Source organism: Mirounga leonina, unplaced genomic scaffold, assembly GCF_011800145.1.
Source record: "Mirounga leonina isolate KUSES-001 unplaced genomic scaffold, KU_Mleo_1.0 Mir_154, whole genome shotgun sequence".
NCBI lineage: Eukaryota > Metazoa > Chordata > Mammalia > Carnivora > Phocidae > Mirounga > Mirounga leonina.
This window is the reverse complement of record NW_023270389.1, coordinates 62,752,426-62,779,006: the sequence shown is the minus strand read 5'-3', so window position 1 is coordinate 62,779,006 and position 26,581 is coordinate 62,752,426. Positions and strand designations below refer to the sequence as shown.

General features: G+C 42.4%; 1 protein-coding gene across 1 annotated transcript; it reads right to left on the bottom strand.

The window, feature by feature from the left end:
• Positions 1-6,435: 6,435 nt before the first annotated feature.
• CUNH1orf100 (chromosome unknown C1orf100 homolog) lies at positions 6,436-26,191 on the bottom strand. Its single transcript, XM_035011038.1, is given in 5 exon segments — positions 6,436-6,508; positions 6,510-6,591; positions 14,027-14,199; positions 20,131-20,226; positions 26,136-26,191. Coding segments are annotated over 5 exon segments (480 nt in total).
• Between the last annotated feature and the right edge of the window lie 390 nt (positions 26,192-26,581).

The window sequence follows — 26,581 nt, the reverse complement described above, 5'->3', positions numbered from 1 at the left end:
GTGCAGGGTGTTATGAAGGAGAGCTTAATCTGTTTGGAAAGAGTCAGAGATGGCCTTTTGCAGGAATAGCATTCAAACAGATTAAGAGGATGAGTAGTCAGAGGGACAGGACAAAGACCCAGAGGCTGGAAACACTTGGGAAAGTTGGAGCAACTGAAAAAAAATGAGTGAGGGGCTGGTGAGGCGGATGAAGTTGGCAAGAAGTTGGAGGAGCACTCTGCCAAGTAACCAAAATATGTTTCCCCTGAAAGAAAAGGCCAAGGCCAAAATGTAATAGATATGCTTACGAGGGCACAACAGGGACACAGAAAAACTGAAAAGAAACAAGCTCTCCAAATTTTAAAGCACAGAAGGGAACTAGATGGTGGAACAAGGTATTTCAATGGGGAGACGGCCTATTTAGTATATTTAATTTTTATATATTAATGGAGTGATAGAGTTGAATGTCCTTCACAATTGAGTATGTGAGTTGAATGCCATTCCAGTCAGAGTTGCCAGGGGGTTGTCTAACTGGACAAAATTGTAATTGAAGCTTTGGTGGAAAAATGAATGTGCAAGAATTCCGAAGATATTTTGGAAAAAAGAATTTGTGGAGAGTGTTAAAACACTGTTAAGCTCCTGTAGTCAAACTATGTGATATTGTCATGGGAATGAACAAATACACAAGGGAATGGACTGGGCGTTTGAGGTAGGTGCAACTTTACATGGGAGCTTGATAGAGTCCAACAATGGCATTTCATGTCATTGGGAAAGTGCATTAAAAAATGATAGGAAAACAATCTCAAAATATGAACTTCAGATTGAATAAAACTCAAATTATAAAAGCTTTATTTAATGAAAGTATGTATGTATTGATTTTAAGATGACCATGACACATTGACATGAGTGCAGCATGTTTTCTACTGTGCAACTCCATTTGGAAAGAGTGGGGAAGGGAAGGAGAAAATTGAAAACTATTGATCTAAAGCTTGGACAAAGTATGTAGGGGGATATATCAAATAGCTAACCTTGGTCTTTTGGAGAGGAGTTGAAGGATTCCCTGATTCATCTTTGTATTTTATTTTTATTTATTTTTGAAGATTTTATTTATTTGACAGACACAGCGAGAGAGGGAACATAAGCAGGAGGACAAAGGCAGACACTTAACGACTGAGCCACCCAGGCGCCCCTCATCTTCGTATTTTAAAAGCATATAATTTTAAATATTTTTAAGAAGTGAGCAACAGTTTACTGAGAATAATTTGCTATTTCAGGTGTACCTGAGAACCAAGTATATTTAGTGATTAATACTTTCAGAAATCCATTGTCTGTCACAGTCAGTACCACTTTGGGAAGTATGGTTGGGATACTGGTATTTGGCATCACTTTATTGGCTCAATCTTTAGAAATCTCATGAATGAAGGTCCACAGTGACACAAATACAGAGGTAGTGGGGCGCCTGGGTGGCTCAGTCGGTTGAGCGTCTGCCTTCAGCTCAGGTCATGATCCCGGGGTCCTGGGATCAAGTCCCGTGTCGGGCTCCCCACTCAGCGGAGAGTCTGCTTCTCCCTCTGCCTCTCTCTCTCTGTCTCTCATGAATAAATAAATAAAATCTTAAAAAAAAAAAAAGAGGTAGTGAATGCAGGGAAAACTGCTTTCACTGGATTCAACAGTCACATAGTATATTAGCTTCTAGAATGTGGCGGGGTGGGTGGGGGAAGAGAAGACTATTAGCTCTGTAACTCTTTTCCCACTGCTTTTGTTTGTTTCTCCAAAACTAAAGAAAAGTTTTGTTTGGAAATACCAATGTATATACCATTAGCCTAGCTTCTCATTTAGAACTGCATCCACCTCTATAGACTCTACCGAGAAGGAAAATAAGATTTGGATCATCTTTATGCACAGCATCGATCTGTCTTCCTTAGAGACTTCTTGGTCTGATTTTGTTTTATTTTTGTCAAAATCATACATATATAATGGTTTTTATGGAAACAACTTTATTGAGGTATAATTTATATACCATAAAATTCACGTGTTTTAAGAATACAACTTGGTGATTTCGTAAATTTATGGAACTGTACAACCATCACCATAATCCAGTTTTAGAACATTTCCATCACCCCATAAAAGTTCTTTGTGCCAGGGGTGCCTGGGTGGCTTAGTCAGTTAAGTGTCTGACTTCAGCTCAGGTCATGATCTCAGGGTCCTGGGATCGAGCCCCACATCGAGCTCCCCGCTCAGTGGGGAGTCTGCTTGTTCCTCTGCCCCTCCCCCAGCTCATGCTCTTGCTCCCCTCTCTCTCTGTCTCAAATAAATAAAATCTTAAAAAATTATTTGTGCCCATTTGCAGTCACTCCCCATTCCCACCCCCAATCTCACAAACCCACTCTCTGTCTCAATAAAATTGCCTTTTCTGGACATTTCATGTAAGTGAAATCATGGAATATGCATGCAGTCTTCTGCATCTGGCTGTTTTCATTTAATGTAATGTTATGAGGATATACCAGGGACTCATCCTTTTTTATTGCTGAACAGTAGCCCATTATATGGATATACCTTTTCTTCATTCATCTGTTCAGCATTTGTAAGTCTGTGTGGACATATCTTCATTTCTCTTGGCTAGACACCTAGGAGTGGAGTTTCTAGACCATATTGTACATTTATAATTAATTTTTAAAAGAAACTTCCAAAATGCACCAGTTTACACTCCTACCAGCAATGTATAAATGTTTCTCCATATCCTCATCAGTACCTGTAATAATGTGTCTTTTTGATTGTAGCCATTCTTACTGGTGTGAAGGGTTGTGTTGTTTTAATTTGCATTTTCCTAATGTGACTAATAATGTTGCAACATCTTTTCTTGGTCATTTGTATGCCTTTGGTGAAGTGTCTATTCAAATATTTTGCCCATGTTTGAAGTAGGTAATTTTCTTTTTAATTATAGCAGATCACTGTATATCATTATATATTCTGGATACAATTCTTTATCGGATACATACTTTGCAAATATTTTCTCCCTATCTTTGGCTTGCCATTTCATTTTCTTAGTGGAATCTTTTGAAATATGAAAGTTCTAAATATTGATCAAATCCAATTTATCAATTTTTTCACTTATAGATTGCATTTTCACTATCATGTTTAAGAAGTCTTCTGCCTGGAAGACATGAACAGACATTTTTCCAAAGAAGCCATCCAAATGGCCAACAGACACATGAAAAAGTGCTCAATATTGCTCGGCATTGGGAATATCCAAATCAAAACCTCAATGAGATACCACCTCACACCAGTCAGAATGGCTAAAATTAACAAGTCAGGAAACGACAGATGTTGGCAGGGATGCGGAGAAAGGGGAACCCTCCTACACTGTTGGTGGGAATGCAAGCTGGTGCAGCCACTCTGGAAAACAGTATGGAGGTTCCTCAAAAAGTTGAAAATAGAGCTACCATATGATCCAGCAATTGCACTACTGGGTATTTACCCCAAGGATACAAAAGTAGGGATCTGAAAGGGTATGTGCACCCCAATGTTTATAGCAGCAATGTCCACAATAGCCAAACTGTGGAAAGAGCCAAGATGTCCATTGACAGATGAATGGATAAAGAAGAGTGGTATATATATACAATGGAATATTATGCAGTCATCAAAGGGAATGAGATCTTGCCATTTGCAACGATGTGGATGGAACTGGAGGGTATTATGTTGAGCGAAATAAGTCAAACAGAGAAAGACATGTATCATATGACCTCACTGATATGAGGAATTCTTAATTGCAGGAAACAAACTGAGGGTTGCTGGAGTGGGGGTGGGGTGGGAGGGATGGGGTGACTGGGTGATAGACACTGGGGAGGGTATGTACTCTGGTAAGCTCTGTGAATTGTGCAAGACTGTTGAATCTCAGATCTGTACCTCTGAAACAAATAATGCAATATATGTTAAGAAAAAAAAAAAGGTAGCAGGAGGGGAAGAATGAAGGGGGGAAATCGGAGGGGTAGACGAACCATGAGAGACGATGGACTCTGAAAAACAAACTGAGGGTTCTAGAGGGGAGGGGTGTGGGAGGATGGGTTAGCCTGGTGATGGATATTGAGGAGGGCACATTCTGCATGGAGCACTGGGTGTTATGCACAAACAATGAATCATGGAACACTACATCTAAAACTAATGATGTACTGTGTGGGGATTAACATAAGAATAAAAAAATTAAAAAAAAAAAAGTCTTCTGCCTAACCCAAGGTCATGTATGCTGTCTAGAGGTCACTCACTTTAGATCCAAAAATACAAGTAGGTTGAAAGTGGAAGAATGGGAAAAGATATGCTAATATCATACAAAATAGACTAAATCAAAAACTATCAAAACAAAGGACTTTATGTATTGATAAAAGAGTCAAGTCATCAAGAGATGTAATAATTATAGGGGCACCTGGGTGGCTCAGCGTTAAGCATCTGCCTTCGGCTCAGGTCATGATCCCAGGGTCCTGGGATCGAGCCCTGCATCGGGCTCCCTGCTTGGCCAGAAGCCTGCTTCTTCTCCCACTCCCCCTGCTTGTGTTCCTTCTCATGCTGTCTCTGTCTCTCTCTCTCTGTGTCAATTAAACAAATAAATAAAATCTTAAAAAAAAAGAGATGTAATAATTATAAATATATACTCACCAAACAACAGAGCCCTCAAATAAATGAAGCAAACATTGATTGGATTTGAGGGGAGAAATATTTCTATGATAATAGTTGGAGTCTTCAGTACCCCACTTTCAGTAATTTATAGAACATTTAGATACAAGATCAATAAGGAAATCGAGAACTTGAACAACATTATAAACCAGCCAGACTTAACAGACATTCATGGAACCCTTTACCCCAAAATAATGGAATACATATTCTTTTCAAGTGCACATGGGATATTCTCCAAGAAAGACCATATGATAGGTCACAAAACAAGCCTGAGAGTTAAAAATATTGAAATCCTACAAAGTATCTTCTTTGATGACAATGGCATGATGCTAGAAATCCGTAACAGAAGGAAAACTGGAAAATTCACAAACAGTGGAAATTTAAAAACACACTTTTAATCAGTGGGTCAAGGAAGAAATCATAAGGGAAATCAGCAAACACTTAAAGATGAATGACAACAAAAGCACAACATAGTAAAACCATGGGATGCTGCAAACATGGGCAGCACTCCACAGGAAATTGAAAGCAGTAAAAGGTCTCACATCAACAACCTACCTTTACACCTTAAGGAGCTAAAAAAAGAAAGCAACCTAAACCCAAAACCAGTAAAAGGAAGGAAATAATAAAGATGAGAGTGAAGAGGAACAAAATAGAGATTAGAAAGCAACAGAGAAAATCAGTGAAACTGAAAGTTGGTTATTTTTATTTTCTGTGTTTTCATGTGTGAGGCCACAGCATAGACCCTTGCATTTGAGAGGTTTCTGGTCCTTCGATGATTTCCTCTGTTCTGTCTCTAGGATGCTTATTAGTCAGATGATGGACCCCCTGATTTATTATTCTATGTCTCTTATTTTTTTATTTTTATTTTTAAAAAGACTTTATTTGAGAGAGAGAGAGAGCACTTAAGCAGGGGGAGGAGCGGAGGGGGAGCAGAGGGGAAGGGAAAAGAAGGGGGAAAGAATCTCAAGCATACTTCACTCTGGGTGTGGAGCCTGATGCAGGGCTTGATCTCATGACCCGAGCAGAAACCAAGAGTCAGACACTTAACCGAATGAGCCACCCAGGTGCCCCTCTATGTCTCTTTTAAAACAATAATCTTCTTTGCCTTTCTATCCATATAAAGTTTTCCATATAAAGTTTTTCAACTGGTAGGCTTCACTTTGGGGTGTTGAGTAGGGAACCAACTTGTATGTTGGGGGGTTACTAGGGGTCAGAATGTAGGAATCTTTTCTTTGGGATCATTCGTTTCTTTAGAAAAGACCCTCTAGCTTTTTGCTTGGGGAATTGATGTCCAGTTGTTCAGATAAGGGTATTAACTCTCTGTGTACAGACTTTCAATTAATCCTTTTTGATTTTTACCAGTCTCATAGCTCACTACAGCCCTAAGACATATCTGGTTTTCCACATCCAGAGCATCTGTAGGGTCTGTTGTGCTGGCAGTCTTCCTTCTTGGCTACATCCCCAGGTTCTTCTTTTTCTTTTTCTTTTTTTTTTTCCAACAGTGAGTGATGCAGTTATTGAGTAGATTATATTCTTACCCAGTCTCCTGTACAACAATTGGATTAAATGTAAGATGGTTTGTCAGCACCAGCAATGATACTGGTGTTGGGGCTGATGTGAGAACAGATGACAAGTTCTCTTAAACTTGACTCTTGATTCCCTGCCCTAGGCTGATCACCCTCATTCTGAAAAGAATTTGCAACATGTAAATATTTCAGGATTATAGCCATCTGGATACACACTTAAATCAGAAGTAGTTCTGTTATTATTTTAATCTAAAGGAGTCACCTAAGAACTCCAAATGTTGTTTTGTTTGAATGCCATGGTTATTTTAAATTTAAAAGGTTTTCTTCCGAAGCTGCCTCTCTTCACAACAGTAGAACTCTGGTAGTGAATTTAGTGGTCTAGGATTTGATGAAACTGTGGCTAATTTCTGGTCCCAATCTGGAATTTAAAACAAATTAATGATTTATTTTAAGACCATTTACTCCTAAATTTTAACATACTGTCAACAACAATTGTGTGCAATAACAAAACAATTTGGCGGATTTAAGACAAAAGAATATATGTAAAAGATGTGGGAGAAAAGGACTTGTCAAAAGGTTATTTCTGTGTTTCAGTCTCTGATCAAGAGGCCTATCGCTCTATTATGCCCAAAAGTAAATGAAATTAAATCAATCATATAAATTTGCATTTTGACATCCTAATTTTAGACCCCCAAACCATTTAAACCCTACATTATTTACGGGCCACTTTGTATGATGTTTGTGTCAAACTTCAGTTGTTACCATCCCTAAATTCATACCCACTGGAGTTCCCTTGTACTTTATAACCTCTTATCTACAATAATGGACAGTTCTGCTTGTCCAAAGGTGAGCTTTCGAGGACAGCTGGAGGTTAAATATGTCAATCATCTTGATGAACCAAAGAGCAGCGTTTTGGTGATAGCATCGTAACACAATTATATTATGTGTAGCGTTATGCACAGTGTTCAGTGCTTTACTTATATTAATATCCACAGTAATCCTCACAGGCTCACTCACTGATGGTGTCACCATCTCAGAGAGATTAATGAACTAGCCCAAGTTCATAGGATTATGAGGGGACCTGACCCAGGAGTATCTGGCCCCAAAGTCCCTGATCTTTTCCCTGCTCTCCTCCACCTGCCACAGCACTTCAATAGCATTGAAAGATACAAACATTTCTTGATATTAAGAATGGATAACATTTCATCAAACCCAGGAGTAGGACCAGAAATGCCATCCCTGGAAGGATTTTTTAAATCTAATTTAGTAAAGTGTGTACCTGTCTGAAACAAGCAACGATTTGACTTTCCAAGGCTTATGGTGGGGTTAAAATAGCAACTCTGACCTTCTGGAGGGTTACATTGTGTTCCAGGGAAATAAATCTAAGCAGTTAAGGAGTATGAGGAATCCCACTCACCAGCCTTAGTGATCCTTGCTGTCAGAGTTGCCGTGGAGTGGAATGACCCACTCATTTAATGAGGTAAATTCAACAAACTTTTGGGGGATTCCTTCTGAGTCTCCATGCCCACAGACAGTGGATGCTATCAAGCCTGAAATATGCTATGCATATTTGGGGGTGGGGAATACTATGGAAAGGACATGTGAAATGATTTTGGGGATTTCCTTACCATTTGATAAAGTGAAATTATTGTTCATGTGGAATTGTGGGGTGACTTCTTTGAAAGTCATCATTTAGTAAAAATAAAATGAATAATTAATTGAGAACTACAGACAAAATGTAACCAACTTGCTGAATCCCATTTATTCCAGCTACTTTAATAATTTAATATCATTTAATATTATCACTTTGAACAATTTAAGAGATTTGCAAGGACAACTTTGATTATATGTAATTACTACCTTATGCACTGATTTTAGAACTGAATCCCTGTATAAGATACAATTCCATTGCATTAGGTTTTTTGTTTGTTTTGTTTGTTTTTTACAAGTATTTATTATGGCACATGCTGATTCTTTGATCACTTAGCTTTGAAGGCTTATAAATGTTACATACAAGCAGAATGCTGAAGTCTTTATATGGATATCTCAGTTTTGTTAGGTAGATACTATTTTTAGTCCTTTTTGCAGATGAGAGAACTGAAGGTCAGAGAGTCTAAGGGTCACACTGCTATTGAGAGCATATGTTTTATTTTTGAAGAATGAGTTCTTTTAAGTATTTGGCTCCAGGGTGAATAATACAAGGGCAACTTTTGTCTGAGGGGCCATTCTATCCTCCTAAGCTGTAAGTTCTCTGAGGATGGAGTCTTCATATCTTACACTGTGTCTTGCACATAGTTTGTGCTTAATAAATGTTTCCTAAATAAATGAATGAACCCCTATGTGCTGAGAAGGAATTTTTACTGAAGAAGAATTTCTTGAGTGATAACTGTGATCTATCATGACCTATATTTAATGTTTCTCACCAATTCCCAAAAAGAAATAAGAACTGAACATGAAATGCAAATCAGTGCTAATCGAGACATAAGCCCTGCCCTTAAAATCTGATCACAAAGGCTGGTCAAATGGTCAAGAGAAAAAACCCCACACCTTGATACACAACTTCCTATCCATCTTATTTTGTGAGAAGCCCTTCCCCCAAAGACTCCTTCAAGGAGTCAGTTTCTTGATTCAAACAAACACTTGAGTCAGCCCCTGCTGTGTTCTCTCTCAGTGCTCAGATTTATGACCTCTCTCTGCTGGGTCTCTTGCAGACCAGGCTTTGCCTGCCTGATTGTTGTTTACAAAATAATCGCCAACCAAGTATCTCGCAAATCCATCCAATTCTCTACTGCTACCAGCGATCATCACTTGCCAAAACCACTGCTTCCTAAACTTGGCTGCATGGTGGAATAACCTGGGGAGTTTTTTAAGTTACTGATGCTTGGGACTACCCCCTCCCACCAGGAGATCCTGGTTTGATTGGTCTGGGTCTGTCCTGGGCATCTGGATTGCTAAAAGTGATGTCACCGAGGTTAAGAACATTTAGCCTAACCGCTGCCATGGCTCCTGACTCACCATATTCAATCTCTGCCCCACCCGACTCCGCACCCTGCCTCCTTTTCCTTCTCCACAGTTAGAGCAATCTTTCCAAAATGCACTTTTTAATCATGGCACATCCACCCTCCTTCAAACTTTTCAATGGTTTCCCATTAATCTCAGGCTAGAGGTGCCAGAGCTGAAAATGACCTGTAAACCTCCCCTTGTTACATCTCTCGAGCCACATCCTGCTCCACCCTTCCTGATTTCTGTGCTTTAGCACATTCTTCTTCTTATTTTTTTTAGTTCCTCAAACATGTCATGCCCCTACCACAGGGTTTTTGCACATGCTGTACTCTCTGTGAAGCTCTTCCCCACTCCTTGCCTAGTGAACATCTAGCTCATTTCCTCAGAGACCTGTTGTCCCTTTCTGACTTGTTAAGTGCTCCTATAGCATCACATAAACTCTACTTCATAGCATTTATGGCAGGTGAAATTTTATGCTTATTTCTGTCCTGGTTCCCCACTGAAGCTTCTTGAATGTAGAAATGTGTCTATTTTGCTTGATGTGGTATTGCCAAAACCTTGCACAATGCCTGGCAAACAAGTAGGCTCTCAAATTATTTACTGAGAGAATATAGATGAATGAATGAAAATGCTCTCGACAGCAGATCTATCACCAAGCCCAGCTGATGTCATCTCCAAAATATCTCTGGAATCCATTCATTCTTTTTCATCTTCCCTGCTGCTCCAAGCCACCATCGTCTCTGTTCTAAACTAGTAAACAGTTTCCTCACTGGTCTTCGTGCCCTACCTCCTGTTCACCTCCAAACAGGGTCTCAGCAGCAGCCAGAGTGATCTTTTAAAAATACAAATGAGAGCTTTCTCCTCTCTTTGGAACCCTTCCAGATCTTCCCTTTGTGCTTGGACTGGAATCCAGGCATCTTACCACGCGTACCCTCACTGACTACACACCAGCTATGCTGCCTCCTTTCTGTTCCTCAAACATGCTGAGGCCTTTTCCACTTTCAAGCTTTTTGCACTTACTGCTCCTTTAAATGCTCTTTATGTGACTCATTACTATTTTCCAGGGCTCAGCTAAAATTGTACAGAGGTTTTCCTTGACTGCACTATTAAAAGTAACCTCCTTTAGCTACACTTATCACCCTGCTTATTTCCCTTACAGCACTACTACAGCCTATAATTTTTAAAAAATGTACTTGGTTATGCTCTGTACCTCACCCCCTCCCCAAAGGATGTCAGCTCCGTGAGAGCAGGTATCTTGTCTAGCCCCACCAGACAGCACAGTGGCTAGTTCATAATGGTGTCAATGAGCGAATCATCTTATGGTTGCCAGCTTCCAAGATGGACCCCAGTCATTCTCACCCCCTGGTATCCATGCCTTATGTAATGCCCTTGCACACTGCCTCAGAGCTGGCTATGTGTGACCAGTAGGACACCTTAGAAGTGACAGTGTGTGACTTCTGTGCCTAGGTCATAAAAGGCATTGGAAATTCCCCCCTTCACCTCAGATTGCCCATTCTAGGGAAGCTAACTGCCATGCTTGCAGGACACTTGACACCCCTGTGGGGAGCCCACTTGGAGAGGCATGGAGGCCCCTGTCACCAGCCAGCATGTGAGTGACACCCATGTGAATGAGCCACCTTGGAGGTGGGTCCTCCAGCCTCGGTCAAGGCTTCAGATGATGCAGCACTTGCTGACATCTGGCTGGTACCTTGAGCCAGAAGTGCCCAGCTAAAAGATAAAAATCATCATCATTTATCTTGTAAGTCACTAGGTTTTGGAATGATACATTACTCCACAAGAGATAACTAATACGCACTCAATCAGTGGTTCAATGAATGGAGCAGTGAATATTTCAACATAAATTACCTCTTGAATTGGTCAGACTTCAAATCTCACTGAGGAAGGGACTATCTGACCCTGTTCCTGTCTTAGGTTTCCTGCCTGCACTTTCCAGCACCTTATTCTCAGTTGTCTACAGATGCCAACTTGACACCTCTTCTGCTGAAAACTGTTATCTCCATCACAGGCACCAACAATCCTGCCGTAGAAGTGGAAGGCTGAGCTTTAATTTCACTCTCATGAATTCTCTCTTAATACTGTCCTTTCCCACTCCAAATGATATGCCACATGAGTCTCCTTTCCACTTCCCATGAAGTCTCAGTTCAATTTAAGAGCAAGGGTTGGGAACGTGACAAATCTGGATGACCTGGATTGATGACTTAACAGCTTGAGGAAGTTTCCTAAAGTCCCTAAGGCTCAGTTTTCTCTTCTGTTACATGCAGTAAATAATAATACCTCCTTCACGGGAGCTGTTAAGACTCATTGCAACCACGAGTGTATACACACATGTGCATACCACTTAGCACAGTTCTGGGCACAGGACAGATATTTTAAATCCTAACAGCTATCCTAAAATATGGACTTTGAATCTCCCCTTTGCTGAGGCACAGACAAGTTCAGAGGAGCTGAGTGTCCTGCCTGACACTGCAGAGCTAGAATGTGCAAGCCTGCAGTCCCCAAGGCCTGAGTCCTGCCCACCCTTCCACAGATCCATCCTGCCTGACTGCCGGTGTAGTCTAGTCGTGTCTTCTTGAACCTGTCCTGAGCAGGCCGACTGACCGACAGTCTCTGAAGCCACCTGGGTTCTCCCTTGACTGGGTCCTAAGATGGCTCTGATTGTCCAAATCCAACTTTCCAGACTCACTCCTTGAGTGCCTCTTCAGTTCTAGCCATTCTGTTCTACTCTGCCAACCACATGTGACCCCACTTCCTCCTCCTCCTGCCTGGCCCAGGCAGGCCAGCGTCCTCCATGTCTGGAGTGCTCCCTGCTCCCCCACACTCCACAAGGCTCAACCCCACCCCCTGCCACCATGCTCCTGGCTGCAATGTCCCTGTCTGCTGTGTGCACCACTTCTCTGCCTCGGACCTCATCCAGCGGGGCCCAGCTTGGGTCCCATGGCTGCATGTTCTCGAACCCATCTTCCTGCTCTGTTAGTTGCTTCTTAATCATTCACTGATAGGCTGATGATGCTTCATCTTCCTGATCAGACTGGGAACTCCCCGTGGCTGAGGTCAGAGCCCGGACTTGCATTCACCTCCTCCCATGGCACCCAGCACAGTGCTAGGGGCACAGGAGATGATAAATATCAAACTGCTTTGCTAAACACTCACCTGGTTCTCTTGGTTTGGAAACACTTAGGAACTGTTGTCTAAAACAAGCCAGGGAGAAAACCTTTTGTGTCTAACTGGATTCCCTCATAGCAGAGGAATTGTAAAGAAGGTCCTGTTTACTATCACTTCGGTAACTCAAGGCCCACCCAGATTCCCACATGGGAGGGAAGCTGACTTCATACTTGGTCAGTTTTGAAAAGGCAAGCTGCTTAGCCGGTTCTGTGGGGACAGGAGCCCTGCTGACACCTCCTGACCACCTCTTCTTTTCAGCTGCTCAGCCCCTGCTGACTTCTGTCTCCCCTAGGCCTCATCCTTCAGCCCCTAACCTGCACCCCCACCCACCCCGGCTCCTTTTAATACAGACCTCCCAGGGCCCCCTGGGAGACCCCAACCTCCACCATGCCTCACTCCCTCCTGGCACCTCCTTCCCTAAATGAGCTCGTCTTAGCTACCAACTCCTTTCCCCTCAGCTGCCTTCTCAGCTCCAACCTTCTCTCCCCTCCCAGACCCCAGCTTTGCACTGCTGGTAGGTAACCTCTTATGCCAGATGCCTCCCCCCATATCCGGCCCATCTGGCTTCATCTACTGCCCCCTCCCCATGGCTCCACTGTCTGGAGATTGCCCGGTTCCATTGGCTTCTCATCTTCCTTGCTGTTGTTCCTGGTTCCCTTGGGACCTGGCCTAGTACTCCATCTGGGCTTCTGCCCTTTTCAGGGGAGAACAGAAGGAAGGGCCAATCCTTCTCACCCCCAGCCACTCCCCCCACCATCCTTCTACTCATTTTCTTATTCTTATTCAAGCAAAAAGAAAGAAAAATATTAAATAAATAGTAATGCAAGTGACTCTCAGCTGTGACAAAGACAGTAAGGCTTAAGGGTCAAGCACAGAATCCTATGTCTCAAATAGCTTTGGTCTGAATTCTGCTTCTCCTACCTACTGCACTGTGATCTGGGGCTGCTTAATTAATTGTCTCTGAACTTGATCTTCTTTATTGTAAAATGGGAAAGTAATACACTTACCTAAGAGCTCTTAGGAGGACAAAATACGTATCTGCCTCAGTGTAAGAGCCCCAGAAATAGTGGGGTTTACTCATTTAGAAAGTCTGTCAATGCAGCAACTCCTCCCACTTGCTAAAATTCAAAGCATCAGTGACAACAGGAATACAAGTAATGTCTACATCAGTGTCCACGTGTGTACACCCAAGGTCACATGGGGGGGGCTTGGCCCTTCATACTCACACATGTTGCAACGTAGAGGGAAATTAGAATTTTTGAAACATGCCTCCAAATGTCAAATAATTGTCATAAAGCTATTTAAAATGGGAAAGTAAGAAAGAAAAAAGTTCCTTTAACAATACATTTAGGCACAATAAGGAATTGTTAATTCCTAATTGTTAATTGATAAAAATTGAGTAACAAGGGGCTCAATGAGAAGTAGTCACACTTGAGCCGGCTTCCTACCAAGGACATTTGTGCATTTTTATCCTTGAATTCTATAGGGAACTAGGAAAAAGAGGAGAGGAGGAAGCAGCCCGTGGGCCAGCCTCTAAATTCTTCTTCCTGCACTAGACACACGTGAACACCCTCCCTCAACTTGACTGGTCCCTGATGGCAGGCATGAGAGAGGCTCATCCTAGGCAAGGTTGATCTGAGAGAGTAAGAGCAGTTGACCCAACTTACCAATCTTGTAAAATGGCAGAGAATAGTCTCTTTGGTAGGTGGTTTCTTTATACCATGGTTCAGTGGGCTTTGAATGTCTTCGGAAACAAATATATCGAATGAGAGTTTCTTGGTCTAGTTGAGGCTGATACTGACTTTTTCTCTTGGGTGGGATTGTCAAGTCTATGAGAGGTCTAAATGAAAATAGAAAGAGCTTGCTGACACCCAGTAGAAGAAAAGCATTCCATGTTCTCATCAGCTGAGATCTATTCTCTGGAAGTGATCAGGAGGCAACCAAGATACTATCGGCAAGACTCCATAGCTCAAGGGTCAGCCCAACAGTTTTCAGGCGGTGGCTCAGGGATTCCAGTCCCCTGCTCCTCCACTTTAGCATCCCTCCTCCTCCCCAATCACAGGTTGCAGAAGGTGACCTGCATCAAACCTTCTGCTGGGTCTGCTCATGCGTGGCAACTTCCTGTACTCCAGATCTCCCAATGCCCTTTCCCATTGTAATTTTTCTATGGACATTTGGTTCCCTCAAGGAACTGATACTTTCTTTTGACCAGACTCACCCCTATGGTGCGAACTGGTGTTGGATGAACCTGAAATCAGTTGTAACTTTCCTGTACCTCCACTGAGATAACTACCCTCTGAAGGTAAAAATAAAGAAGAATCAAAATGTAATGGGGGAATATCTTCATGCACTTGTGGGAGTACATATTCACTGGACAACTTGTTGGAGAATACTTTGGTGATGAGGACTGATATCTTTAAAAAATGCATATACCTTGTTGCAGCAACTCCAGAAATTAGGGATATCAACAAAGACCTAGCTCCTAGAATGCTCACCAAAATATTTTATGATAATAAAAGAGTGGATACAATCTTCACGTAAAAAAAGGGGGGATTATTTAGAAAATGATATGGTCATATACAAGAATGCCCCACCACCACTAAAAGTGATGCTGTAGAATTATGAATTTTGAGATGGGAAAAAGTCTGCAATACAGAATTAGGTTTAAAAAAAGGTTTGAGTTGAATTGAACACTTTAAACTGATGAGTTGTATGGGATGTGAATTATCTTCAGAAAACTCTTATACAAAACAAGGTTTCAATCAACAAAATATTATCAAACTGAATTCAATAATACATTAAAAGGATCATACACCATGATCAAGTGGGATTTATTCCAGGGCTGCAAAGAAGGTTCAACATCAGCAAATCAATCAACAAAATAAGCCACATTAACAAATTGAAGTATAAAAATCATACAATCATCTCAATAGATGCAAAAAAGCATTTGACAAAATTCAACATTTATTCATGATAAAAAACTGTTAACAATGTGGGTATCAAGGGAACATATTTCAGCATAATAAAAGGCCATATATGACAAGCTCACAGCTAACATCATACTCAAAGGTGGAAAGCTGTAAGCTTTTCCTCTAAGATCAGGAATAAGACAAGAATGCTCACTCTCACCACTTTTATTCAACATAGTATTGGAAGTTCCGTCCAGCAACTAGGCAAGGAAAAAAAATAAAAGGTATTCAAATAGGAAAATAAGAAGTAAAACTGTCTCTATTTGCAAATAACATGATCTGTATGTGGAAAACCCTACAGACTCCACAAAAAACCTCTTAGAACTAATAAAGGAATTCAGTAAAGTTGCAAAATCAATATACAAAAATTTATTGCATTTCTATGCACTAAAAAGGAACTATCAGAGAAATTAAGACAACAAACTCATTTACAATTACATCAAAACAATAAAATACTTAGGAGTAAATTTAACCAAGGAGATGAAAGACGTATACTTTGAAAACTCTAAGACATTGATAAAAGAAATGGGAGAAAACACAAATAAATGGGAAGATATTCTGTGCTCACGAATTGGAAGAATTAATATTGCTAAAATGGTCATACTATCAAAGCAACCTACATTTTCAATGCAATCCCTATCAAAATTTCAGACATTTTTCATAGAACTAGAACAAAGAATCCTAAAATTTATATGGACCCACAAAAGACCTCAAATAGCTAAAGCAATCTTGAGAAAGAAGAACAAAGGGGAGAAATCATGCTTCCTGATTTCATATTATAAACTATAGTAATCAAAAACAGTATACTATTGGCATAAAAATAGACACATAGATCAACAGAACCGTATAGTGAACACAGAAATAAACCCGCGTCTATGTGGTCAATTAATTTATGACAAAGGAACCAAAAATATACAATGGGGAAAGGATAGTTTCTTCAATAAGTAGTATTGGGAAACTGGAAAGCCACATGCAACAGATAAAACTATCTTATAACATACACAAAGATCAACTTAAAATAGGTTAAAGACATGAAGGTAAGACCTAAAACCTAAAACCATAAAACTCCTAGAAGAAAACACAGGGAGTAAATTCCTTAACATCAGTCTTGGCAAGGATTATTTTTGGATTTGACACCAAAAGGAAAGGCAACAAAAACAAAAATAAATGGTATTACATCAAACTAAAAAGCTTTTATTGCACAGTAAAGGAAGCCAACAAAATAAGACAACCTGCAGAAAGGGAGAAAATATTTGCCAATCATATTACCTGATAAGGAGTTAATATCCAAAATACATAAATAACTCCTTCAACTCAATAGCAAAAAAACAATCTGATTAAAAAATGGGCAGAGAATATGAATAGACCTTTTTTTCCAAAGAAGACATACGGAGGGCAAACAGGTTCATGAGAAGTGCTCCAAGTCACTAATTGTCAGGGAAATGCAAAGTGAAACCACAATGAGCTATCAGCTCACACCTGTTAGAATGGCTATTATCAAAATGGCAAGAGATAAGAAGTGTTGGCAAGAAAAAGGAACCCTTGTGCACCGTTGGGAATGCAAACCGATGTAGCCACTGTGGAAAACAGTATGTGGGTTCCTCAAAACATTAAAAATAGAACTACCATATGATCTAGCAATTCCACTTCTGGGTATTTATCAGAAGAAAATGAAATCCCTATCTCAAAGAGATAGCTGCACCCCCACGTTCATTGCAGCATTATTTGCAATGGCCAAGACATAGAAACAATCTAAGTGTTCATTGATGGATGAATGGATGGAGATATTGTACATGTATATAAAATGGAATACTACTCGGCCATGAAAAGAAGGAAAACCTGCCATTTGTTGCAACATGGATGCACCTTGAGGGTATTGTGCTAAATGAAATGTCAGATAGAGAAAGACGAGTACTGTATGATCTCACTTATATGTGGAATATAAAAAAACCAAACGCATAGAAAAAGAGAACAGAATGGTGATTGCCCGAGGCAGAGTTGGGGGATGGGGGAAATGGGTGAAAGAGGTCGAAAGGGACAAACTTCCAGATAAATAAGTTCTGGAAATGTAATGTCCTATATGGTGATTATAGTTAATTATACTATATTGTATATTTGAAAGGTGCAAAGATAGTAGATCTCAAAAGTCTCATCATTAGTGAAAAAATTTGCAACTATATCAGGTGATAGATATTAACTAAACTTATTGTAGTAATCATTTCACAATAGGTACATATATTAAATCATTATGTTGTGCACCCTAAACAAATACAATGTTATATGTCGACACTATCTCAATAAACTTGGGGGGGATAAAAAAGGGTTTCAAAATACTATTCATTCCATTTTGTGTAGATCTGGAATGTTCTGCATGATTATCTATCTCTGAGTGATGACATTATGGGTAATTTCATTTCTTTTTTTATTAATGTTTTCTGAATGTTGTAATAAACATGCATATTTTTAAATTTTGCTTTATTTTACTTTTTTAAAATCTCTACTCCCAATGTGGGACTTGAACTCATGACCCAGAGACCAAGAGTCACACGCTCTAGAGACTGAGCCAGCCAGGCACCCCAACATGGGTATTTTTAAACTTAAAATATATGAAGTGAGCGGCTCTAGGTGTGAAAAATATTAGATGTTGGGTGACATTTAGGAACATCTAAACCCCATCATTTAATAGTAGGATGTAGTCTTACTTGATGGGATCACCATGATTAATCACACTTAAACGAGGTGACTGAAACTATATAATCATAATGTATTGTGATTCCATATTTGGGTAAAAACTTGATTATAATGGGCCTCCTTTGAAGACTGTTTAGCAGAAATGAATAGGTTCTGCCTGAAGTTCAGAAAAAAGTAAGGGCGAGAATGTGACGGTGTGAATGTGGTACTGGTCGGGGGAGGGGTGGGAACGGCTGGTGGGTGGATGGTGCTCCGTGGAGCATAAGCTTGGAGAAGCACCGAAAATTCCCACCCACTTCTACCTGCTCTTATTTCATGCTTAATAGGCACTTGGTCTTGTAAAGTGGGCACCTTAAATGGTGGGCAGGAGCACTCCTTTCCGTACAAAAGCATGCCCCCCCCACTTCCCTGTCAAACATTAGCTGCCTGATGAACAGGTCAGTTTTTTGTGAGGTTGGGTTCTGTGTAACCATCCCTGACGTCTGGTCACTTCTGTGCCACTGAGAGCTGTGGCTTCTGAACCACATCTTGGTGATTGTCCCTAGATTTACCCCTGCAGGACTGGTAACCCACTCTGCCTTTGCCTTGGGTGTTTCTATGGAACCAGAATAGTCGCCATTTTCAAGTAATACATCAGTATCCTGAAGACAAGACTTTCATTCAAAGGATCGGATTCTAATACTGGAATCGTTAAGTTGGTAGAGGAATATATCTGGGGAAGTTATGCCAGAGACACCTATCAAGTTATACTACAACTACAAAAACTGAAGTTAGGATTTGTCCCAAGAACTGCCTTATTTCCTGTTTTTTTTTGGGGGGGGGGGCGGGGAGTGCTCAGGGGCTTGTCTTTTCCTTCTTATTTTTAACTAGAAGCTTACTAAAGTCACTGACTGGCATCTGCACTAAGTTTTCCCCTGAAGGCTGATCTTGGGCAGGCGCTAGTCTTGCCAGAGTCAAGTAGAAATAGAGTCCAGGTTCCCTTTGCCTGAGCTGTCCTGTGAGGAAGAGGACTGACATTCACGGACTGGGTGTTGGAGTCGGGTGGTCATCAGAACCCACAGAGCACATGGGGAGAGTGCCTGGGGATGGGGCCAGCCCCGACGAGAGTTTAACATACTGTGTATCTGAATTAGAACAAAGGGCCTTGAACTGAGAATCAGAAAATGTGTATAGTTCCAAGTACCAGCTTTCATACCAACCAACTGTACCTCGGGCAAGATATGTCACTTCTCTGGGCTGCGTCTTACTCACTTAACTGGATCAGAATGACCTCTAACGCTACTTCTAGTTTGATCTTCTATTAAATTAAGACTCTGTGCTGCTTTGTAGATGCCATGGCTCCTTTTTCTTTGCATGAGGATAATGAGGAGTTGACTATATCGAAGGCAATTAACTGAAGAAATTTGTAAAATACATTAGATGATGAAGTCAAAATAATAGCACTCATATTTCAAGTGCTTGCTATGTTCTGGAATTTTATGACAATATTTTATTTAACAGATAAGGCAACTGATTCCCAGAGGAGGATTTAAACTTGCCCAAGATCAGCCATTTCAAAAGTTAACTCAAATTGCAGCTCCTAACTACTGTGGTTTCTAGCCTCCCCAAACTAGAAAATAACATCCAAGTGACTGTTTTCTTATTTTTTCCTTTTCTTCTTGTTAAAAATCATATCTGGAAATGCAGAACTGTTTAGGCCAAATTCACAATTTTCTGAGAGGGAAACTGAGTCTCAGGAAGGGTAAGTTTTTTGTACAAGGTGAAACTCTGAACTCATGGTGTTTCTTAAATTTCTTTGATGATTTCATAACATTCTATATTTATTGTTGATTATAAAAGTAATGTATGTTCATTAGAGAAAATCTGGAAAATGGAGAAAAAGTTAAAAAATAAAAATACAAATACCACCATCTTACCATTCAGAAAAAGCCATTGTTAACAGTTTGGTGTATTTCCTTCTGAACGTTTTGAATCTATTAAATAACAATTATTATTATTATTTATTGTTATTATTATTATGACTACAAATTGTGACTCCCATTTTTTTTTTCCACTTGTGCTTCTCACTTTAGTGAAATTTTTGAAAATGAAGATTTGGGAAGGTGTCTCACCTGGGAGGTCTCTTCACACTAGAATCAGAATGGACTCTTGCCACCTGCCCGGGGTACCATCCTTGGACGTCCTTTCCTCGATGAGCGATGAATATACTAGTGGAGAAAGTAAGAAGGTGATAAAAGGAAAAAAAGAATTAGTTCTTTACAGAAGAGTGCAGCTGTGGTCCTAATAAAATATCCACGCACTTTGCCCTTGGTCCCTAAATCCGTGGAATTTCTTGACAGGAGCATCTTCTGTTACCCGTTTTCCAGAATTTGGTTCTCAAGATTCATAAGGAAATACTCGACGTGTCAGGTATTAGGTTCAAATTACCAGAAAAAGAAATAAGAGGATATATAAGACCATGGGGGCAAATGCTGATAATCGTCAAAATGTGAAAATGGATAAATGGGGGTTCCTTATACTGTTTTTTCCTACTTTGGGTAGGTTTACAAACTTTCATAAGTTTTTTGTTTTTGTTTTTTTAAACTGCGTTGATTAAGTGTATGGGGCAAGAAATGAATAGGCACTAGGATGGGGCACAGGGCGCTTGTGGGCTGGAGGAGGAAGCCTAGCCCTGCTGGGGAAGGTTGGGCTTTGAGGAGGTTTTGAGGCACAAAGTGGGTAGGAAGTGTTTCTGGGTGTGAAGGTGAGACAGGGCAAACAGCTGAACCCCAGAGCTGGGGGGAGGCAAGGTGAGGCTTGGTGAGGGCGCCGTGGTCCCCAGACCTCACCTTTTGAAAGACATCTTATTTTATAATCAATTCCTTTTCCTTTCAGATTATAGTCACTGAGTTATGTGGTTATATTAGAATTATGTATAGTTGGATTATGTTATTTGCAGATTTTATTTTGGAAAAGCAGTAGGAACATTACAAAATAAAGGGAGCGTTGTGTCTTGAAAGGTTGAGAACCACTTACGTAGGTGACAGGGAATCTTAGTAGCATTTTTAAGAAGGTTAATGACTTAGGGCAATTTTTATTGTAGAAAGATCTTTGCCAGTGGCAGTGTGGACAACAGTGTGGAGGACAGTCTGATGAGAAGTACAGAGATTGGCCAGGAGGTAATTGTAGTCATTTAACGTGGGACATGGAGAAGCTCTGAGCTGTGTGGTGGGAAGGTGGCTGGACAGGACCAAGGACACTGTGGGAGAAAAGATTGAAGCTGAGAGGGAGATGTTCAAGACAAGGACAGGCTTGCCCTTGGGCTTCAGACATAAGGAAGAAGGCTGCCATTTGAATCTCAGGAGACTGAGGGGACACAGGTGACCATGTGGGGAGGATGACTTTAGAGAGTTTGTGATATGTAGGTCTTTGGGGACCTTTCACAGATTCTGAGCACTCAGTAGGTGCCATCAGCAGTCCAAGGGAAGAGTCAGTCCAAAGGGGTACATAGTTTTGTATGAAGTAGCTCGCCAAATCTGTGTTGGGTGATGAACAAAAGCCTGACCCACGGCTGGCAGCCAACCAGAATTTACTGAATGCACATACTGGGCCTGCACGCTCTGGGTTCTGCAGATACAGAGCTGACTAGGAATCACTGCTCACCCTTACAATGCTCTTTATGTGCTGAAATAGTGATCTGAATAAAGTGTCAGTGGGGGCACAGACAAGGGAGGGGTGCCTAGGATTGGGGCAGGCAAATAGGATGGGGAAGAGATTCTAGGTGAGGGGAATTTTAGAAGCCAAGACATGGCCAGAGTTGGGATCAGAGCAGAGTGTGTGGGGGCCGGTGGGAACCTCACTGTCCAACGAGTGTGAAAGGCGAGCGCTGTGAACAGGGTGGGTCTGTCTGTCTAGGCAAACAGGACCTTGGGGAGCTCTGATTTTCAGAAAACCACAGGCTGTCTGGGCTTGCCCTGTGGCTAGGATAATATGACTGAGCCCTGAAGAGTACATAACAGCAGGGATTAAGTCATGTGGAGAGAGAGGAACTGGCACAATAATAGGGAAAAAATGACATTTCTGAGTGCCTGGGAGTGGGACTTTCTTGGGCATCCATCCCGTTTCTGAAGTGCTACCTTGGAGAGATTACCCTAGGGTCATTTTATGCTTTGTTAATAACCCCAGTGGGGTTCCAAATCCACACTGGTTTCTCACAGTTGCTGTGCCATTTTCAGTAGGCTGAGTCTTGACCATGGATTCTTCCCTAGCATGCATATAACCAATGCCTGCTGAATACAAGTGAGTAATCTAAGCACTGGTCCTTAGACACAGTCTGCAAAAGCTGTTTTGAAAATGGAGAAGCCTTTCTTTACCAGGACTGGGTAACACACCCTCCTCACCATCCCTGGGGAGTCTCTCTTGGTAGGTTTTGGCCCAGGAGCTGGGAGAGGAAGGGAAAGTGTGTGAGCAGGCATTGGAGGGAAGAAGGGCTGGGTGGAGAAGCAGAAAGTTCTGGGGAAAGAATGGTGCATTTTGTCTCCAACTCTTTGGGTAGACTTTCCAAGCTCCCCATGTGGCCTAACTTCAGCTCAAACAGGAGAAAGCTCCCAGTCAGGAGGTTAATGGGGGGCAGTGCCTAACCTGGCTTGTCAACCAGTGTTCCCAGAGGCCTCTCCTGAGGGCCTTGGGTGCAGACCTGGCTGAGGACCCCTATTGGAGCTCTGCTCAGACCCATCTGTTAACTTGGCTTGCAAAATTCCTGAATGAGTTGTAGGAAGGTCTTTCCTTCTCGGGTGGGAGCAGGAGTCCTGCTTTGTCTGATTTCCCCACACATTGTTTACCAGTCCCTGCCTGACAGCTTGGCTCTTTGAGGTGATGTGTTTTGTCCAGACAAGAGCAAACCTGTCACCTGGGAGAGTGCATGTCGCTGGAGCAGAAATCTGGGCTTAGCCACGGACAAAATTCAGTATGCACAGGGGAGGCCAGGAGGGTTCTTCCCTCAAGAGCCTGGCCCCATGGCTGGAGGTGGCCCATGCTCCTAGGTGACTCTGCTGTTCTTTGTTACATTTGTGTTGGGCCTCAGGCTTTAGGAGGGTGATCTCATCTAATTCCCAGTCACCTTGCCAGGTAAATATTATGAACACCCTGTTACAGAACATGAGACCGAGGCTCAGAGAAGTCAGGTGGGCTCTCCAAACATCACCTGGCTGGTAAACGCCAGAGCCATGGATCAATCCCTATTCTCTGAACTCTGCGGTGCATCTGGAGTCATCTCTGTGTACGCAGGATGGCTTTTTTTCAGAAGAGTTCAGTGCTATTTTTATAGGAACTCTGGGAATCTCTCACTGGCAGACAGGAAGTAGATGCCATGCACCAGAGGAAGAGGAGAAGGAATAGCACAGCCATGTTAGCTGGGAGTGGCCTTCCATTCAGTGAGCCGAGTCCCCATTGAAGGTTCTACGGTGGTTGTCGTGGGCCAGGTGCTAGGGACACAGTGATGATAAATACTATCTTCTACCCAAGGGTTCACAGTCTGGTAGAGAAAACCACATTCAGGCACTGACTCATCATACACAGTGAGTAAGTGCTGGGCCAGTCAGGAACAGGCTCGGGGGAATGAGTCACTTAGTGAGGACACGAGCTAGTCAGCACAGAGGATGGGACCCCTCCATGCCTGCTCTGCCATCTCCCAGACCGATTATCCCCTCAAGGAAGAGGGGAGCCTCAGGTTCCCCTGTCAGTAAAGTGGGGGGCACACCATCACCCCCCGGAATGATTCATGGAGTTGGGGTGAACATACTTGGTGATCTGTGGTAGGGTTGCCATAGCTCTGGGCATAAAAAGCTGCCCCCCACAGCTGCCTCTGGGTCTCCGAGAGACCACTTCAGGCAGTGTTTTAAAAATCCATCTTAAGTCTGACAGAAATTCCACATCTTTTCTCTTCCACACCACGCTGTGACTACTCCACATGAAGCAATCTTTTCGGGAGCATCCGGTGCTCTGCAAAACAACCCGGCCCTCAGTCTATCTGAGTGACAGGCCTGTCGCTTGGAGGTGACAGCAGGTCATATTTGCCTCTGATACAATTCTTAGGGGAGCTGTGTGAACCCTTGAATATTTAATTTTATCAGGCGCCCCTGCCAATGTGTGATTCCATTTTCCCTCACAAGGCCCCAAGGTTTGGGCGCATAAGGAGGGACTGGATATTGTCTGAGCAGAAGGAGGAGGTCAGGCCTCCACAGGGACTGCCAGGCAGCAGGACACCAATCTGTGACAGGATAGTCACTGATTCATGTTCACAAATGTGCACAGAGCAACTACTACATGTGGCAGTTGGCTCCGCGGAGGTGACGATGGTGGGCGGAGGGAGGCAAGTGAGCCCACCCCAGGGGCCTCCCCGGATATGTAGCCAAGTGTAGGAATCAAGAGCACAGATGTTGGGGCCAGATTCGTGGGTTCAAATCCTACCTCTGCCAATTCCTTACTAGCTGTGGGATCATGGGACAGTCACTTAACTACTCTGTGCCTCAGTTTATCCTCTAGACCTCACAGCTGTTGTGAAAACGAAATGAGCAAAAATGCACTGGGTGTGAGTGAGACTGGCCTGTTGGAGGAACAAAGGAAAGACAGTGGGAGGGAGGAGACCGAAGCGGGGGCAGGGCCAGTTCCTGCAGGGCCTTATAGGCCCCAGCAGAGTTTAGATTTTGTGAAACATGCAGTGATTACAGGGTTTTATGCAACTGAGGGCTTTGATCCAATTTACGTTTTATGGAACGTGTGCTGGAGAATGGGCAGGAGGAGGACATGAGTGGGCAGTTGCTATAGGTGAGTGGGGCCAGGCAGCAGAGCGTGGGAGATACAGCCTGGAGGTACCACTGAGGAACCTCTGAGGGGTTGGCCCCCCTACTGTTGCAGAGGCAGGAAAGGCATCAAGTAGATGAGGACCAGCTCCACAGTGAGTATGGTGGGGAGGCTGGGGCCTCAGCCTAGTTCAGGCGGCCTGCCACCTCGTGGGACTCTGATGGATGAGCGCAGAGAACAGAATCCAGCCCTGTTTTAGGACGTCATGGATCCCGTGCTTGCTGCACAGCGTTCCACCTAAACCCTCAGGCTCCCCATGGGCTGGCTTAGGCCAGGCCCCGTGACTCCGACTTGGTTCCACAGAACTCCAGGCAGCAGCAACTGAGGGAGGTTTGTTTCCATTTTGCCCAGGAGATGACCCACAGTTAGATAACCCGACAGTGGACAAGACAGATCTCAAACACACTCAGAAAGACAAGGGGCTTGTGGGGAGGCAGAAATCAGGAAATATGGGAACCCATCCCTCCAGTTCCTCCTCATGCAGGTTTCCCGGAAGCAAGGGTAGACTGTAGTTTCTCTGAAAGAGGACTCAAAGTGTGTAAGAACACAGCATCCTTTCCCCACCCCTCCTTCAGTAATTTCTGGAAGCAGAAGGAATTATCTTTGTTGACTAAACATTGTTAAAAATAACTAGATACTAAAATAAACATAAGGCTTACTCGAAACCATGAACCCAAAGAGGCTGACCCCAAAATCACTTGCTATGTGAGGGTTCCTGCCGAAATTTCATAGCTTTTAAACCTCCGCACACCCCACAGCCAGTGGTGAAAGGAAGGTGAGGTTAGGGTCTTTAGATTATTATCCAATATCTCTCAGCAAGATGAATTTAGCACAAGAAAATACATCTAGGGCTTGTTAGTCTTGGGCCATCTATGAATTTGGAGGAAGAGTAAAAATCCTACTTAGTTTCAATCTGTGCAACCATCTCCCATATAGCAGAAGCATGAAGGAGTCTGTTTGATACCAAGCAGAGTAAAGGGGTCTCCACTAAAATGTGGGCTGAGGCTCCTCATACTTCTTGCTGATGCCCTTCCCAAGCAAAAACCAATATCCTTCCAATCTTTGGGGAGTTTGGAGTTGCCTGTTTGCTTGGATTTTGCCATGAGTGTGGGATTTTTTTTTTTTTAAACTTTCCCCAAACCCAAAGAAACATCACTGGAACCTCTGGGAGCAGTTGTCTGTCAATCAGAGAGCAGCAGGTGAGCAAGTCTGCCCCCCAGATGTCCATCTGCCCCACTGCAGTTATGGATGGCACCTGCATCTGGATGGACATTACCTGGATGGGACCACTGGGCGGCGGTCAATAAATTCTCGAAGCCGGATGGCAGCCATGGTGGATGGGAGTCTAAAAAATATTACAGAGTGAAGGTTGATAATGGAAATTTACATACACTACATAGTATATTGCGTATTGTGTGAACATACTCTACACACAATCCATTTCCACGCGGGAGCTATCTAGTGCCACCAAGTCTGTCTTGAAAGAAATAACAGCAAGAAAACTGAAGAGTAAATAGACTAGCCATGGCTTTTGCTAGACCACTTAGGGAAGGACATAAACTTGTAAAGGGGAAAAAAAAAAAGTGGAAAGCATAAGCCAATACATACAAATACACTTTTCTTTAAAAATAGAAACTACCAGAGTGCCTGGGTGGCTCAGTTGGTCAAGTGTCTGACACTTGGTTTTGGCTCAGGTCATGAACTCAGGGTCGTGAGACTGAG